The sequence below is a fragment of the Kryptolebias marmoratus genome, linkage group LG7 (genome assembly GCF_001649575.2).
Source record: "Kryptolebias marmoratus isolate JLee-2015 linkage group LG7, ASM164957v2, whole genome shotgun sequence".
In the NCBI taxonomy this organism is placed as follows: Eukaryota; Metazoa; Chordata; class Actinopteri; order Cyprinodontiformes; family Rivulidae; genus Kryptolebias; species Kryptolebias marmoratus.
Genome location: NC_051436.1, coordinates 13,531,959 through 13,545,133, shown reverse-complemented (window position 1 = coordinate 13,545,133; position 13,175 = coordinate 13,531,959). Strand labels below are relative to the sequence as shown.

The following is a 13,175-nucleotide window of genomic DNA, read 5'->3' as shown; positions in this document are numbered from 1 at the left end:
ATGTTTTTAATACAAAGCAAATCTGATCCGAAGCCTTTGGTTTTTTTTTTTGTGGTGTTTATGCTTTATTAAAAACGTGAATAGTTTACACATATACACTAGACCAGCACATCAAATAGTTTTTACACATCGTACAAGTATGTATAGCAGCAACTGTTTAATACTGTTGAGTCTATAAGGGGGAGGAATACAGCTTTTAATTTACAAAAAGTTTTGTTTGCAGAGACGGGTGAAATGGTTTTACAAGTGTCTGCTTTTAAATATACAAGAATAATTAAAGATGGTTCACATGTAGGTGAGTGATGCCTCTTTAGAAGTGGTAGTATACGGATTTCCTCTTCCTGTAATGACAAAAAAAAACCACTCGATTAAAAACAGCCCAGGGGGTTTGACCAATTAAAGATGAATCTATTTTTTAATTATTTTTTTTTGGTGAACTTGAGTGCACACTAGGAACGTGAGGCTTTGAGTCCTGCCTACAGTCTGTGTCACATGACCTTTAAACGGGAAATAAATACAAGCTGAGAACTGGGAGGCCTGGTCCCAATACTCGCGCTACACCCCTCTATGAAGTGTGTACTCAATTGAAGTGCAGAGAAGGGTTTGTGTGCGCAGGTTATTGGAGAACTGGGACAGTACAGGTTACATCATCGTCTTGCACCTCTGTGTCGTAACTGTGACATCCAACAGGGCGGGGTCGGTCCCTGTTTTGGTATTTTAATAAGGTGCCAGTATGATTATAAAATTACAGAACAGGTATTTTAGCTTTCCAAAGTCATTGCAGGAGATATTTGTCTGTTCAGATGTGTTTTGTTCTGCTGTTTAATTCAAAACCTTTTCATTGTCAGTGAAGATAGTTTTTAAAAAAAATCAAAACATCACATGCAGCGATGAATTGTGGGCAAATACTTCGCCGAAGTCCACCTGGATGTGGGCTTAGCCAGAGGGTGGATGTAGGACGCAAAGGGGGCGGGGCTAAAGACCACTCCAGAGAATTGGGACACAGTAAGCCAGGGGTGTCCAAACCTGGTCCTCGAGGGCCACCGTCCTGCATGTTTTACCTGTTTCTCTGCTCCAACACACCTGATTTGAATCAATGGGTGATTAACAGGCTTCTGCAGAACAAGAAGAGGTGATTTAACCTCTGAATCAGTAACGAGGAGCACAGTTTGATTAAGTTTTTCAGTGTGTATACAAAAAGCAACACCTGAAACAGCTACAGATGGTACACTGTGTTCTAATAAAACATCCAAACATACTGAATAACAGCATGTAACTGGATCATATACAGGACACATTTATAGTCTGCTTCGTGTTTTGGTTGCAGAACTTTAATCAGTTTTTAACTGTTTGTTTTTTTTTGGTTGCCATTCAGAACCGTTTCACTTTCCCTCGCAACCTAATTATGTTCAAACCCTTCAAACTTCTACTTCAGGTTAATCAGAAGCTCCTCAGATTCCTGATATTTAGGGTTTCACAACCTATAAGCATTAAAGCTATTGAAAGTGGGACTTTTAGGCTGTTTGGTAAACGCCTCGCATCCATTGGCACACTTTCTGTTTCTTTTTAAAAGCATTTCTGATGCGTCTTTGGATGTTGTTGCGGGGTCTTTCAGACCTTTTGGCCAGCCACTCCTGGGAAGGTTTCCCCACTGCTCCGTGTTCTCTCACTGTGGTTCACGAGCGTCCCAAAGCTTTAGAAGTGACTTTAAAACCTTTTCCGGACTGACAGATCTCAGTGACTTTGTTCCTCATTGGATTATTTGAGCTGAGATCAATTCTCACACCGAGCCATGTAGGTTTGGATTTATCTTTCCTTTTTTTCCATTCCATTCCATTCCATTCCATTCTATTCCATTCCATCCTCTTCCGCTTATTCAGGGTCGGGTCGCAGGGTTTGGCACTTTGGCCAGCTCCTCCGGGGGAATGCCAAGGCGTTCCCAGGGCAGCCGAGAAACATAGTCCCTCCAGCGTGTCCTGGGTCTTCCTCTGGGCCTCCTCCCGGTGGGACGTGCTCAGAACACCTCACCAGGGAGGCGTCCAGGAGGCATCCTCACCAGATGCCCGAGCCACCTCAACTGGCTCCTCTCGACGTGGAGGAGCAGCGGCTCTACTCTGAGTCCTTCCCGGATGACCAAGCTTCTCACCCTATCTCTAAGGGAGAGCCCAGACACCCTGCGGAGGAAACTCATTTCAGCCGCTTGTATTCACGATCTTGTTCTTTCGGTCACTACCCAAAGCTCGTGACCATAGATGAGGGTAGGAACATAGACCGACCAGTAAATCGAGAGCTTCTCCTTTTGACTCAGCTCTCTCTTCACCACGACAGATCGGTACAGCGCCCGCTTCACTGCAGACGCTGCACCAATCCGCCTGTCGATCTCCCGCTCCATTTTTCCCTCATTCGTGAACAAGACCCCGAGATACATCCTCCCCGACCCGGAGAAGGAATCTTTCCTTTTAAGAATAAAGACCTTCATTTAAAAACTGCATTTTGTTTCCTTGTGTTATCTTTGCCTAATATTTAGATTTGTTCGATGATCTGACACATTTAAGTGTGACAAAGGAGAAATCAGGTACTACCACTGTATACAGCTATGAGTTTAACCCTAATCTGAAAACATCTTGGTGTGATTGAGTCACTGGGATCAGGTTTTACCGTCCTCACCATGTGTTGTTGGAACAGTAACCCTACCTGATAATACATTCAGATTGACACGACTGTGCTTGTTTTTTTGATTTTTTTTTTACTCATTTATTTTGTGCGTCCTCACCTGGAGCAGTTGTGTCCACTCCAGCCCGGGCTGCAGCTACATCTGTTCGGCCTGATGCATCTCCCTCCGTTCAGACACGGAGACGAACACACAGCTACAGGCGGGAGCAACAATAACCATTATAATATTTCATCAGACAAAAAAAAACAAAGAAAAATGTGATTCCCGTCGCCAGGAGGAAACGTACCCTTGTTTATTTTAACCTGTGTGTAACAGACAAACTGGTCTTACAGGATTTTATGTGTAAGTCATAAAAGGAAGCTCTGATAAAAACTCACCTCTTGTAAATAAACACTGCCAACTCACCCCATTCATGGGAAGAGTATTTGTGGAACATTAAACCAGTAGCCTGATGAGCTAGACTGGATTTGTGATGTCCTTAAACAGCTTCACTCTTAAAAATTTGACCTCCTATGAACTGGCGTCCCGTATATGCGGACATCACATTCTGCTTAGGATTCCTTGATTCACATCAGGTCCGAATCCGCCCAAAATGGCAAAGAGAAATTAAAAAATGCACGCCATGCAAGAGTTCGGGTTTTAGGAGGGTAAATGAGATTTATGCAAGAGCTATTTCAGTGGAGCATTTGTTCGGCCTCAGTAGCTTGGTCAGCCGGTCCAACACACTTCACAGAGTTGTTTGCTCTTTTAGAACTCACCTTATTCACTAATTCAACGGCCCGTTCTTGATAAAATGGCACTTTCCGACTGCTGAGGTCACACACAGATGAAAGCGGGGTAAAGATATTCCTCCATGAAAGGTAGCCATTTGAATCGAGACATCTTTTCGTAGGCAATTTAACTGTAACGTTCATGCCCGCGGGTTTTCAAACTTGTTGACAACATTTCCACAGAAAGAATCTTCTTCAGCCCACTCTTTCTGGAAGGTACGTGATTAAACAAAGCCGATGTCAGTTGAAAGACATGTTCCACTTCAATAGAAGCTAACTGGCTTTAAAATATGTTTGAGTTGATGTAGGAAGTCTTAAAAACTGCAAAGCTGCGCAACACTGGTGTCTGAATGTTAAACACACACTCAGTTTTATTTATATGCAGGTGTTTGCTGGATCCAGACGACACAAAACCCAGACAGAACCCAGTGAACAAAGTGGGGCAGTTTGTTGTTTTTTTTTAAGGCTTCTGAATCAATTTTTCCCAAAATTTCCCCACGTTTCCCCATGGAGGGCGCCAGAAGGAGCAGGTGGTGAAGCTGTGGCGTACTCGAACCATTGACTGTTTAGATTTCATCTTACCTTATGTAGACAGCTCTACCTCAGGTTGAAGCAGCAGAGTTACTGACGAGCTAATGGCTAGTCCGAGCGAGGCCAGGACCAAAGTGAGTTTGTGCTGTCAGGAACCTTTATCATCGCTGCCATTTTTGACATCACACAGGTGTTTTCACAGAATCATTACGTCTTGGCCCCATTCAGACGAACCATTAGCTTGGCGCCCGCTGCCTTTCGTGCCAGAGTGTTAAACTGAAGTCATCTTATGCTAAGAAGGGGCGGAGTTACAGCTGTCGTGGTCAAACCTTGCAAATGACCTTGTGTGTGGCCTTATGAGATATTGTAAAATCTAATATTTCTCAGCGTATATCACGGGGATGAAAAACTGACTGACTTACAGCCATTTGTGTGTTCACTAATGGTGATTAGCTGCGGCGGCCCACTTGAACTGTGTTGAGTCTAAATGTTAATGAGTCGTAGATGTACAGGCAGGAAATACTGTCTGCAAGTCTCACCAAAGTCTGTCCAGTGTTTCAAGAGATATTTTGCTACTAGACAGTGTTGACTCCAAGGGTAACGACAGAGCCTGAAGGAAAGCTGCTGCCCAATGAGAAGTGATTGAGGATGTGTGGGGAACAATCAGTAATAGCACATCAAATCTTAGCTCCCTATCTGGAAAGCTGACTGAGTTCTGACATTTTTCTTTTTTCTAATGTCAATTAGCTGGCTAACTGAATTGGGTTGACTTCAAAAGTTATTTAGCTGTAGGCGTACAGCCAGTGATTAGACTCTTTCTTTCAGATCCATCCATTGGTTCATGAGGTATTTTGCAGTTAGCGCAGTCAGGGACCAGTTAGCTCTTGGGAGTAGGTGCTGGAGGTGAGTCTCAGCTACAAATCTTAGCTCTACATCTGTGAGATTGACCGAGTCGTAGCCAGTTCTGCGTTTCCCAACATCAGTTGGCTGCAGTGGCGGTCTTGGAGTGTGTAGACTCCAAAAGTTAATCAGCTATAGGCGAACAGCCGAGAGTTTCATTCAAATCCGTCCTCTGGTTCACGAGATATTTGGCTAACAATACAGACAGAGACGGGCGAAAACACAGTCGTTTCGCCCTTGGCAGCGGGATGCAATTAGGCGCTCTTTCTCCAAGCCGAAAGGTGTTCAAAGTGCCATCTATGACAGGTAGGATATTAACTGTTCGACAGCTTTTCGAAGCACAAGCTCACCTGTGTGACAGCGGGTGCCCGCCCATCCGGTGGGACACTCGCACTTGTAGGGCGCCACGCAGCGCCCTCCGTTCAGGCACGGCAGGATGCAGATAGCTGTGAACAGAAAGTTAACGGATTTATTTACAGAACAGAGTTCACTTTTTAAACATCCAGTGACTGAGGAATCAGTGAGTCAGGATAGAGTTAAAACACTTATCACGTTTTTAGATTCCTTTTAATACATATATCCTGATGCATGCTCAGTAATCCAGGTAGATAAATCTAACAAGGTCGAGTCAAGTCTTCTGGATGGTTTCTTGTAGCAGCAACTGGTTGATTGACTCTGTGAAGGATTTCGCTCGCAGCTCCTCAGACTGAAGAAGTCTTTTGGATGAAAGACAAAATATTTCAACTAAGTAACAAATGTCACACTCCATCCCTCAGGGGGCCACTTCTGCATGTTTTAGATGTCCTTACTTTAAAACACCTGGTTTAAATGGATGACTTGTAGATGTGCTTCTGAAGAACTTGATGACTTGGTGAGGAGGTAATTAAACCATTTGAATTAGGTGTGTCGGGGCAGCAAACGGGAGTTTGACACCTCAGAACTAAGAAGAACCCGTCCAAACCTGACTCAACCTTGTTAGACTTTCAAAGAAAAACTAAATATAAAAGAAAAAACAGCAAATAAATGGTATTTCAGTGACTGTTTCTGGGTTCTGGGAGGTTGGGGTTTTTTTTGTCCCCCACATTTTAGCGAAAGCTGTTCGACTGCTTTATACTCACGCTCCTCACAGAGTCGACCCATCCAGCCTTCGAGACAGGCACAAATGTTGGGCCGCTGGCACACACCTCCGTTCTGACACTGCAGCCAACACACCGCTGAGGGACGAGACACACACACACACACACACACATATCAATATGTGAAAACCAAAATGAAGTTTTGAAGCATTTAATTCAGAGTGGAATATGCTGCACAGAATCCTCCCAGTCAGACAGGTTTTAGTTCAGAACCTCGTGCACACAAGCAACAGCAGCACATGCAACAGACTGATTGATTCTGCTAGGAAAAAAAACTAACACTGATAACGCAGCAAGACAGGACGAAGAACAGACTCAGCAGCTTCTGAGGAAAAACCTTTCCAGATCCAGCCCTGGCATGTCATGTGTCAAACCTTTGAATAGATATTTGCATATAATTCTGCATGACGGGTTAGACTATCTGATCTGTTATCGGCCTCTGTGACTCGGTAACTTGGTCAGCCGGTCCAACACGCTTCACAGAGTTGTTTGCTCTTTTAGAACTCACCTTATTCACTAATTCAACGGCCCGTTCTTGATAAAATGGCACTTTCCGACTGCTGAGGTCACACACAGATGAAAGCGGGGTAAAGATATTCCTCCATGAAAGGTAGCCATTTGAATCGAGACATCTTTTCGTAGGCAATTTAACTGTAACGTTCATGCCCGCGGGTTTTCAAACTTGTTGACAACATTTCCACAGAAAGAATCTTCTTCAGCCCACTCTTTCTGGAAGGTACGTGATTAAACAAAGCCGATGTCAGTTGAAAGACATGTTCCACTTCAATAGAAGCTAACTGGCTTTAAAATATGTTTGAGTTGATGTAGGAAGTCTTAAAAACTGCAAAGCTGCGCAACACTGGTGTCTGAATGTTAAACACACACTCAGTTTTATTTATATGCAGGTGTTTGCTGGATCCAGACGACACAAAACACTGAGAACACAAAGTAGAAGTCTGGATCAGTTTTCCCCCAAAGTTTTACAGGCGATGAGCAAATATTAACAAGACAAAAAGACTAAAGTGTCGGAGAAAAGCAGCAGCAGTTCAGAGGAGAGTTCAAAAGCTGCAGGATGTTAGATGTTAGAAGCCAAAGAGACAGCGAGTCAGAGCAGGAACTGTCCTGAGGGGGCGGCTGGGCAGGGCGGGGACAGTTGTCCTCCGTTGTCCTCCCTCTACCTCTGCACGTCGGCGGCGGCGTCCAGGTGCCGTTCTCCTGACACCTGCTCCTTCCGGGGCCCTCCATGGTGTAGCCGCCGAAACACGAGTACGCCGCCACGTCGCCGAACTGGAACACTGCCCCCCGCACCACCCCGTTGGCCACGTGGAGGGGGGGGCCGCAGGACACCCCTGCACAACAGCCCAAACGGGACCACCCCAGAGTTACTCACGGCACTGCGTCCTTGTGTGTGTGTCTTTTTTTTTTTTTTTCAGTTCAGTTCATTTGCATTTTCACTTTCATCTAGAAGTTTCTGGTGCATTTTTTCTCATCCTTGCTACTCACATAACAAAACTCAGGTGCTTCCCACAAACCCTTGTGTTGGTTTTTTTTTGTGTCTGCCCCCACATGAACATTCAAATACAGCTTTGAGTTTGGGATAACCGAATCATGAGTCGTGTGTGTTTTCTCTGATTTCATGCAACGCGCGTGTCCCTGCCGCGGATCCGTTAAAACACTTACGATGAAAAAAAGATATTGACAAACATGCATATATGAGAACAAACAGCATGCAAATAAGAGCAGGGAGCCATAGCAACCGCGGCGCAATATTCATGGCCGCTGCGCCTCGAAGAGATCAAAGTGTGTCACACAAAGGTTGCCTGTGATCAGCTCAGTGTTTGATGCAGCATCGCTTGTTTCGATTAAAGCTCATTCAGGAGCGGGATGTAAAACAGAAAATTTACACCCGAGTTGCGACAAGCGGCCATGCGAGAGTGGAAAGCACGCGGTGCAGGGCGAGGGGGGGGGGCATGCAGAGGGGGTGCACAGCGGTTAACCCACTCCAAACACTACTATTAACGTCAGTATTCTTCGAGTTAACGTGACTTAGGTCGAACATCCGGGTGAATACAGCTGACTGGAACGCGTCATTCTTACTGGAATCTCAGTAAGAAGCTAAAAGGTCAAGCCTTCCTTGAAGAAATGCATGTCGCCCGCCACCTTTCATGCCCGTTTCAAACTAAAAGCGTCTTCTGATGAGAAGGGACAGAGTTATACTTGTTTTGGTCAAACCTTGGAAACGATACGCACAACCTGTTAGCCACTGTCTGCTGAGGACGACTTTCAGCTGCTACCACACACAGCTTTAACTCGGTATCGCAAATTGGCTGGGCCATAGCTATTTTTGTGTTGGTGGATTAGTGTTGGCGGCCCTCTTGGATTAAGCTGTAGATGCACAACCCGTGTTTACTTTCTGAGAGTTTCATTAAAATCTGTCGACTGGTTCGTGAGATACAGACAAAAACAATATTGTCTTCAGCAGTGGATGATAATCAGAAATTAGTTATTTGAATCAAATTGATTAGATTAAATAAAACTAAATTAAATTGAGATTTGTTGTTGGTGTTGTTTCTTTCATGTAGATTATGTGTCTGATCACATTTTGATTAATCTCCCCCTTCAGGAAATGCTGGTGCCTTTGTGTGACAAATGATCTGATAAGCTGTCGGTTCGGCACCGCTTAGTGTCCCTGTCCCAAAGTCAGAACCCTCAGAGTTTGAATTAATAACAATATAAATGTGCGTCAGATCCACAGCATTTAATCCTTCAGAGAGTTTTTATGTTTTGAGATGGGACACTGAGTTGGGGGGCGTGGCCAACAGCAGCTTATTTGCCCTGAAACCGATCAGGTAAACTGATCAGGTGAAATCTCAATATCTGAGAAGGATTTTGTGTATTAAGTGTAATGAAGATGTTTTGTTTAGCCCACAGACCTATCCTGACTAGTTCAAGGAAGCAGAATAGGTCCCCTTTAACACAAATTGTTTTATTTCCAGGTTTATCTGTCAGAACTACTTGAACATTTCCAGTGTATTCAATAATTCCAGTCTTAAACCGGAGCAATCGAGTTTACCCAAAGCTATACTCTCCACTGACGTGTTTTAATACACAGACACCACATCACTGTCATTTATCAGATACTTATTAGAAGCAAGTCTTTTCCTATCTCACTTCCTGTTGCTGTTGCTGTATGCGAACCACTTCTCTTGAAGTGATCTCATAACAAACGCAGGGCTCCCTTCGAATGTGGCATTTGGCCTCTCGGTTTTAATCGTGATACCTACGTTCACACACAGAACTGAGGGAGCTCCAGGTCTGGTCTGGCCTGCAGGTGACGGTGCCGCTGCCTTTCACCTGCTGCCCCTTGGGACAGGTGACACGGACCGACTGGCCGACGTGGAACTCCTGCTGGGATCGGTTACCGCCGGCGTCCTCCCTCCAGCCCGGGGGAGGCGGGCAGGACTTGGCTGTGGAGACGCAAGGCGGAGACAGTGAAAAGACATAAGAACGACAGTCAACTAAAAGAAACTGAGCAGCAGGTTTATACACTAAAACCTTCTTATGTTACTTTATTTCAAAGGAATCATCTAATCTGTGTGACTTCTATTAAAAGCTCAAAATAGTTTTACCTTCCACACCCAAGGCCTCATCTCTGAAATTCTTTTCCACTCCCCTTCTGTACCACTGAGTCATTGTCCACATTTACAAATCCTCACTTAATCCTGTTTAGATCTTACAAAACCGTCTGTTAAATTTGTGGACATGTTTTTGCTGATTTTATTTATTTTTCTAACGCATGAAAATGATTTAATCCAGTGTTTGACTTGGTCCTGCAGCCTAAATAAACAAGAGCCGAAGCTATCAGACAAAGAAGAGGCGACTAAGTGGACTCTTGTCACAGTCGGTGTTGTAAAGCTGATTAGGAAACCGATGGAGTGTGTTTGTCGTGTGTGTCGCCATCGAAAACACAGCTGTTGCCTCAGTGCTGGGAAGCTGCAGTGGGTGCAGCAGAGCAGGAAGTCAGACGCTGAAAGAGTGTGTGTGTGTGTGTGTGTGTGTGTGAGAGAGAGAAAGAGGCAAAGATTTCTCACCCTGGCAGGTGGGGAAAGTGGAGCTCCAGGTGCTTCTCCCCATACACACCACCAGGTGATCCCCGACAAGGTCGTAGCCTCTATCGCACTGAAACTCCAGAGCACGGCCGGTGTTCAGGCTGTGCTCCTGAACTTTACCGTGCAGCAACTGTTTGGGACCCTCACAGCCTCTGACCACTGAAAAATAGTAAGAAATAACGAAGATTACACATACAGTCACGGGGAAAAGAAAGTCCACCCTGTTTCAGGGTTTTAGAAATGACGGCATCATAAAAACGATCTGATCTGATCTTCACCCGGGTTTGAAAATTATTCAAATCTAACCTCGAGTGTACAGAAACACCACAGATTCGGCCTCTTTTTTATTAAACAAAAACAAGATCAAAAACGATGAACTGCATCCAGCAGCTTGTAGAACCAGCTCTCTGTAGGTGTTTTCTGTAGGACTTTACCAGTTTCTCACATGGTTGTGGAGGGATTTTAACCCGCTCTTCTTTACAAAGTTGCTTCAGTTCATTGAGGTTTGTGGACGTTTGGTTCTGCCCAGTTCTCTGAAGGGCCCGTCACAGCGTTTGAGCCGGGTTGAGGTTCTGGATTCTCGACTCTTTCCGAAGAGCCGCTCTGCTGCAGATTGGATGCTGTGTTTGGGATCGTTGTCCTGTTGTACGACCCAGTTTGGTCCAAACTTCAGCTGTCGGACAGATGTAAATGGCCTGCGCTTGAATGGACTCTTTCTATAAAGTCTAATGGATGCTTTAGATCACATTCATACAGACAGTGTCTCAGTCACAGCCGTTGGCAGACATCAGACCTCATGGTTGAGCCAATGACTGGAAAGAACCCAGGTCCTGTGGCTGCCAAACAAGCTCAGACCATCACTCCTCCACCACCGTGCTTGAGAGCTGGTATGAGGCGTTCTCATGCAACCCTTCCAAACAATCCATACCTGTTTGGTCTTTTTTTTTTTAATTGTATTATTATAAACCAATCTTTAACCTCCTAACTGAGGCTTGTAGAGTCTGCTCGTGGCACGACTTTACCGGGATGTCCACTCTTAGGAAGATTGGTAGTCGTCTTAAACGTTTTCCCATTTGTAAATAATCTTTCTCACTGTTGAACGATGGACTCCAAAATGTTTGGAAATGACAATTAACCCTTACCAGATAGATGGGCAGAAACAATTGCTTCTCTAAAGTCACTGGTGATGTCTTTTCCTCCTTGGCGTTGTGTTAACACACACCTGTGTGCTCCAGTGCAGCAAACTGACAAAACTCCTGCTTTAACAGAGGAGAATATCATCAAGGTGAGCGCCTCTTTAAAAGCAGGAGTTTTGTTGCTACTTTCCCCCTTAAATCCTACAGAAGCAGCAAGGGTGAACTTGGTTTTTCCACACAACTTTTCCATTTTGGTTTGTTTAATAAACGACGACACGATGGAATCTATCGTCTGTTTTTGTACACTCGAGGTAAGATTAAAATAAATTTAGTACGTGGTAAAGATCAGATCTTAAGTCCTGATGCTGTATGTAAAACCCAGAAAAAAAGGGAGGATGTTTTTTTTTCCCCACGACTGTATGTAAAATAAAAGGTGCTTAATTAGATGTTGGAATACAAAACGCCACACCTTCACATGTCGGCGCCGGCAGGCTCCACGAGCCATCAGGCAGGCAGCTGAGAGTCTTTGAGCCGACGAGCTGCAGCCCAGGGTTGCATGTGTAGCTGACGTTGTGCAGGTGGCTTTCTCCTGTCACCTGGAGATGTGCATTTTTTACTGTGGGAGGAGGCCCGCAGGATACCACTGACGAGGCTGCACGCAGATGTAAGTGATAAAGGTGTGATTGACATAGTCTTAATGTTTAGGTGTCGCAGCAGAATATGAAACCTTAGAACTTCTGGATCGCCCACATATCTTTTCAAACGGTGTAGTGCAGTTTGCATTTCTTTGTAATAATAAGCAACTAGGGCTAATATTCCTTTCACATTTAGCTCTTTGTCTGAAATCAACAACTTCTCTTGTGACTTCTCTGTATTCCGTCCATCCGTGCAGTCTCTATCGCTTGTTCCGGGGTCAGTTCAGACCGGCTGGACGAGTTTTCATGTGCCATTTAATATGCGCTTCTTTGTGATTCAGCTTTTACAATATTAGTGTGAGGGAGTGTGACAGCTTTGGTAATCAGAGTGATACCAGCTGAAGTGAAACTGTATTTAAAATAAGAAACTTGCTCAAACCTACCAACACACGCTGGCTGCGTGCCACTCCATGATCTGTCTGCCTGGCAAGTCTGAACAGAGTCTCCCTGAGGAGGACAAAAAAGAGAAAAGAAAGCGAATGTGTGATGAGCTCATCACAGCAACACATCCTGCCCTGATCTGAGCCGCAGCACAAACAGGAAGCAATCAAAGGGTTTTAAGTCTACAATATTAAGATTTCAATTCCAAAGATTGATTTTTTTTTTGGTACTACAAAGATATCTAAGTGCTTTAAAAGCCTGCAGTTTGCCTTATGTGCACTCACTGCATTAAAAAGGTCTAATTACACAGAGAGTATGAACTGGACAGGCTCCACAGATATCAGTGTATCAGGAATAGTGACTCAGCTCTTTCCGCTCCTATGAAACCACACACCCCCTATTGACTGCTGAGGTAAAATCATGTGACTTTCTGTAATCTGATTGTAAGTCAGTAGCTCAGTGTGCGCAGCCAGCTGTTAAAGAGACAGACTGGCTTGTTTAAAAACAATTCCATTTACAAACACGTTTCTAAAAAAATAAGTTAAACCGAGGATCAAGTTTTACAATTAGCATGTTGGTTTGGTACTAGGACTTGTTTTTCATGAATCCCATATTAGGTTTGGGCTTTTAATCATTTATTTGAATCATTCGTTTTGCAGGATGGAGTGACTATACAACATACAACTTCAGTGTTTTTTAAAAACAAAATTGGGTACATAAGTATGAATTTATTAAGGATTTTCTCTAAACCTCAAAGGGTCAGAATTATACATACAGACCCTAATATATACATAGTTTTGCCTAAACCTTTTGAGAGGTGTTGCTGAAGGTTCTGTTGTCTTT

General features: G+C 44.2%; 1 protein-coding gene across 3 annotated transcripts in view; it reads right to left on the bottom strand.

Annotated features, from left to right (window-relative positions):
* Nucleotide 1: 1 nt before the first annotated feature.
* Nucleotides 2-13,175, bottom strand: part of svep1 (sushi, von Willebrand factor type A, EGF and pentraxin domain containing 1) — a 102,139-nt gene continuing 88,965 nt past the window's right edge. Inside the window, exons 41-49 of one of the 3 annotated variants that reach the window (XM_017433178.3) lie at nt 12,335-12,398; nt 11,726-11,908; nt 10,103-10,279; nt 9,296-9,478; nt 7,190-7,360; nt 5,994-6,089; nt 5,226-5,321; nt 2,774-2,867; nt 2-341 (exon numbers count right to left, since the gene is read on the bottom strand). In XM_017433178.3, coding sequence (XP_017288667.1) covers nt 311-341; nt 2,774-2,867; nt 5,226-5,321; nt 5,994-6,089; nt 7,190-7,360; nt 9,296-9,478; nt 10,103-10,279; nt 11,726-11,908; nt 12,335-12,398 — 1,095 coding nt within the window. In that variant the 3' untranslated portion in view covers nt 2-310. Of the gene's footprint in view, nt 342-2,769; nt 2,868-5,225; nt 5,322-5,993; nt 6,090-7,189; nt 7,361-9,295; nt 9,479-10,102; nt 10,280-11,725; nt 11,909-12,334; nt 12,399-13,175 lie in introns of those variants that run through there. The other 2 variants (XM_017433179.3, XM_025009853.2) reach the window with 2 other exon arrangements.